Source organism: Pelodiscus sinensis, chromosome 3, assembly GCF_052426305.1.
Source record: "Pelodiscus sinensis isolate ZL-2025 chromosome 3, ASM5242630v1, whole genome shotgun sequence".
In the NCBI taxonomy this organism is placed as follows: domain Eukaryota; kingdom Metazoa; phylum Chordata; order Testudines; family Trionychidae; genus Pelodiscus; species Pelodiscus sinensis.
The window spans coordinates 14,425,068-14,430,142 of record NC_143054.1 but is presented as its reverse complement, the minus strand read 5'-3'; the positions used below and the strand labels follow the sequence as shown (position 1 = coordinate 14,430,142).

Genomic DNA, 5,075 nt, shown 5'->3' with positions numbered 1-5,075 from the left:
CAGCCAGCCCTTTTCACCTGCCTTGTGATTCTGTCTTTTTTCTGTATGGTTTTATGCGAAGCAATCCCATTCCAGGCACATCCCATTTTCCCAGCACAGACAAACTACTACATTGCTTTAAGATATTATAAGAGGAAGCTGTATCCTAAATTTGGTGGTCCTAGCTCTCACCACGTAGTAGGAGTTCTTGAACAAATGGACAAACACACAAACAGGAAGACAGACAGACAGACAAACTCTCTCAAATATACAGTAGACTAGCGATAGATCAAAACCAAATCACCTGGTCAGAACACCGCTGGAATCTGGAAAGGTTGGGATCCAGATTTGAACTATGCAGCTGATAGTTCTTTTAAATGGGCTGAACCAAGGCCTGCATTCGAAGGCTCTTAAACTTACAGGAATATTGACACCCCAATCCCGCTCTGAACTTGGCAACTCAGACCCCTCCCTCTTTCATAATAGCAATGAATTTAGTCCTCTGGCTTCTCCCGCAATGCACCTCTTTATTTTTCAGCTGTGTCTAGGTACGGAAGTAATCCAAATTTCACAATGGAAAATTAACAAACACAAATGTAGTATCTTACTGGGTTTTGTTTTATTTAGTTTGCATTAATCTAGAATAAATAGAAGGCATCTTAAAAGAACATTTTAAAATTGTTTTTACTCTGTACACAGCTCTTCAAAATAAAAATGCAAATATTAATGAGTGATATTGATACGTTGTAAGAGAATACTCCACACATTTACATTCCTGGTTAAGCAGATGCTTCATTATGAAGAGACATAGCTCTGCAGGATTTTGTCCCAACTATAAAAAGCTGTATTTGCTATTGGTGATACAGAGACAAAGGATGCCAACATGCCTGCAGTAGAAGTTGCATGACAAATGCTTGTTTCAGAGTGAAAACTTTCTTAAAGAATGGGAGACAATGATTATGACATTGAACAAGAGGATGACATCACCGTACCAAGCATAATTATGCTGGTAATCTTAGTAGCTGAGGATTTTGTCGGGATGTGGATAAATTCCTTCATTGTGGCCACCAATTGCTTTGAACGTATCAGACACAGGGGCCTGTACTCAAGTGACAATATCTTGACTGTTGTGGCATTCTCAAGATTTTGCGTCTTGCTCAAAACAACCTTACAGACTTTTTGCTCAATATTTTACCTAGAGATCTATTACATGGACACCGTGTTCCAAGCCTTCCGAGCTGTGACCTGGTTTCTGAACTCTTCCAATCAATGGTTTGCTGCTTGCTTGGGTGTATTTTACTGTGTGAAAATTGCAAACTTCAGCCACCCCCTTTTCATCTCTCTAAAATTCAGAATCTCCAGATTGGTGCCATGGTTGCTTCTGGTTTCTGTGCTTTTTTCCTTGTTCAGCAGCCTTCCTTTCCTTAATACTCCTTACAAAATACGGTATAATAATTTCAACTCCAGCCTTCGAGGGGTTTATTACACTGTGAAGAATGTCACAGTGGAAACGTCTGTTTCTCACGTACTTTTTATCTGTGGCACTGGATTTTCTGCAGCGTTCACCATATTCATCATTTCAGCCTTTCTCTTGCTGTTCTCTCTCTGGAGACACACCCGGCGGATGCAAAACAACTCCAGCTGTTTTAGGAGCCCTTGCGTGGAGGCCCATATTCAAGCCATGAAAGCCATCATGTCGTTCTTCCTCATCAATGTTGTTAACTTCATAGCTTTGCTGATCTTGTTAACAAATACACTTGAAGAAACCTCTCTTATGGGCATTGCCTGTACAATCATCATAGATGCTTGTCCATCAGTACATTCCATTGTCTTGATTCTGAGCAATCCCAAACTGAAGACCACATTGATTAAAGTTCTGCATTATGCGAAGTGCAAGGGGTGAGGAGGAGAAGGAACGTCATAAAATCTATTCTTATCCTTCAGATGGAATCCATTAGAAGAAACTCAGTCTTTTCTATTAAATCTAAGCTCTAAATTCTCTGTTGGTGTGAAATACCACAGATCCATGTGTCTTTCACCTAGATTGTTCTCTCAAACTGGTAGAATGTAAGAGAAACTTCTTTGAACGCAATGGAGCTGCAGTCATGTAAAACCAGTGTCAACAAAAGAATCATTTAGGCCCCCATTTTAGTATGTTTCCTGGTATGTAATTTGCTGTGGTATTTTCAAAAAGACTTCTAGCTCATTGAGGAAATCTAAGAAATAAAAAATAATCTTTCCATAAGACAGTTGTGTTGTCTCTCACTTCAGCTGATTATACCTTCAATTTTCATGGAGATATGAGGCTGCTTCAGAGTTCATGATGGAAATATATTTGTGACTTCTTACAGGATGAATCTCCTGTCTAAAAGACTGCAAGTATCAGGTGATAGATAGCTGCAAATATCTCACTTTATAGCTGAATTGTTTCCCGAGAGAAGTGGAGGAAGCTCCATTGTTCTGAAGCATCTAAAACTGGACTGGACAATGCATTAGAAAATATATCACAGGAAACAGTAGCATTGTCAGGAGCTGAACTAAGTGATTTAATAAGAATTTTCCATTCTTAATTTGTATGTCTTTAGGATCTTATTTTCAAATGCCAAAGCTGACTTCAGTTGTGCAAAGAATTGTGGGATACTTAGGTGAACAGAATTGCGGATAGATTGTTAAAATACATTATTACCATAATTCCCCTGCCCTCCTCCCCTCCCCCCCCCCACTTAATATTATACACATAATAACCTTTACTGTTGTGTCATCTATGTATTACATTATGTACTGGCTAACAAGTGTCAAAAATCACCCCAGTAGTATGTGATGTACAATTATAAGTAAATCCATTAATTGTCTCCTGTGGCATTCCAAGTCTGTATAAATACAGAAGTAGTCAACTAGTCTGCTATTCATAAACTGTGTTTCTGAACACAGGTATCATTGGGACCCATCCACCCCCATACCTTGGTCCTGTGTGTACCTGCTTGTGCCTGACAGGGTTCAGCTGGGAGGCTGCACAGACACCTCTGGCTTTGGAGGGCAGAAGCAATGGACCAATTCTAGTCATAGGTGAAAAACGGAGGAGGAGGAGGAATGACATGTCATAAGCAGGGAGAAAAGAGACGTTTGAAAATGAGCCGCAGGTCTGACAGCCTTAGAAATATCAGCAACATCATGTGCAGTCTCCCTGAGTTGTTGGAGGACTTGTTGGATTCTTGGATGTGTATGGAGAAGTCCTACCCTGTCATTCCAGGCACATTTTAGATCAGTCTTTAACAGAGACATCCTTTCTCTCATGTCAGCTGGACAATGGAGTTAAAGGGGTAACCAATCTGATTAAAAATGCCTTCCCCGCCCACTCACTCAGCTTTCAACTCTCCTGTGGTGCCCATAAAGCTCCAGCTAAATAAGACCTGACTTTCTACTGGAAAAGGAGCAGAAAAAAACAACTTAAACCTCCCTTTCTGATACTCGTATGTCAGAGGAAAAGGATAAAATCTGCCAACAAATCTAGCCCCCCCAAACCCAGCAGATATCTGTCCCTGAAAGGGCGTGTGCCAGAGTTTCAGTGACATGCAGCAGGGGTGTCACTGGTGCTATAGATTTTAGGAGGAAGGTGCCCAGATACTAGGGTGATGGGCCCCATGATGAAACCCTAACATAGACACAGCACTCAAAGGCCCCACAACACTTTTTGCCGCCCTTTGAAGGCCATGTTCAGAAACAAGGATGGAAAGTTTAAGCGGGATCCTGAAACAAACCAGGAGCCTACGTGCCAAGGATGAGAACGTGACACAAGGCGGGTTTGATCCAACCGTCTTCTGCCCATCTTTGCCCCTTCAGCTAAAGGCATAATACCATTACCTGGAGCAGCCACTAGAGGGGGATGTGGCATTGCTGTACAAGTTCTAACCTCAGCTGCTTGTCTGATGCAGCTTTGGTGAGCTGGGAGATCAGGTTATGTTTACACTGCACTCTACACTTGAAATAAGCGATGCAATTTGCGCTATGCACATTACATCGCTTATTTTGAGTTTATTTCGAAATAAGCTATTTCAAAATGTGGTGCTGTCTACACAGCACCAAATTTCCAAATAAAGTGCTATTTCGAGACATCCCTTAACCCTCATGGAAGGAGGGTTACCGGGATGTTGAAATACCGTGCCCGCTATTTCGAAAAATATTTCAAAATAACAGGTGGCTTGTGAAGACGCAGGGTAGCTATTTCAGGATACCTCTGGTAGCCCAAAATAACTTTGATGTGTAGACATACCTTAACTGAGCAGCCCCACAACACGCAGGGCTGGCCAGCGGGAAGGGAACTAAATGGAAGCAGCAAGAAAGGAATTGTAAGGAAGGGAAGCAAGTCAGTGTAAAGGGCACATCGGATTGGGATATTGGGGGAGGGGTTAGGACTGAGGGGCACTTCAGAGTTGGCAGGGGCTAGCAGGGGGCTGTGGATAAGGAAGGGGGGCACAGGCAGAGTTGGGGGACAGCCCAGGGCTGGGGGACTGCAGGGGCACGCAGAGCTGGACACTGTAAAATGTGACGGGTACCATGGAGCCCATGACCTCCCCTTCTGAATTCCAGCTGTGTTCTAGGGTTGGGGATAACTTGAGTGAATCCCCAACCGGTTCCTCCCAAACTAGCAGCGGGAATAGCTGGGCGGGACCAGCAGGGGGCGCTGCAGGGTCACGATCCTGGAGCAGCAGCAGCAGAGCTGGGTGTGTGACCCACTGGTACGCCACCTCTGATGCCTCAATCCTGGCCCACAGCTCCCCCACCGCCGACTATTCCTGCTCTTGGATCTTCTGAGCAAAACCCACCTGCTGTAACTCATTGAGAAACCCAGAATCCATGATCCCTCTGTAGTCTCCTCAGCTGCTGGGCTGCTACTGAGACTGGAGGTTCCTGCCCAGCCTGGGCAACAAGGGAATCCAGTGCCAGCTCTAATGCCTAACCAGGCCTGAGGCCCAACCCCCTCGTGACATTTCTTAGCCAGGCCTGAGCCCCCCAGTGCCCAGTTCTAAGAGCCTCTCCCACCATCGCTGCCAACGACTCAGCGCGTCATAGTAGAAGGGGAAGTTGGCGAGGCTGGT

The 5,075-nt window shown here is 44.1% G+C and overlaps 1 protein-coding gene across 1 annotated transcript; it reads left to right on the top strand.

The window, feature by feature from the left end:
• Positions 1 to 743: 743 nt before the first annotated feature.
• LOC102461786 (taste receptor type 2 member 40-like) lies at positions 744 to 2,598 on the top strand. The gene has a single exon (XM_006120692.4). It carries the CDS (start codon positions 923 to 925, stop codon positions 1,880 to 1,882), a length of 960 nt encoding a protein of 319 aa, XP_006120754.3. The 5' UTR covers positions 744 to 922; the 3' UTR covers positions 1,883 to 2,598.
• Positions 2,599 to 5,075: the final 2,477 nt, after the last annotated feature.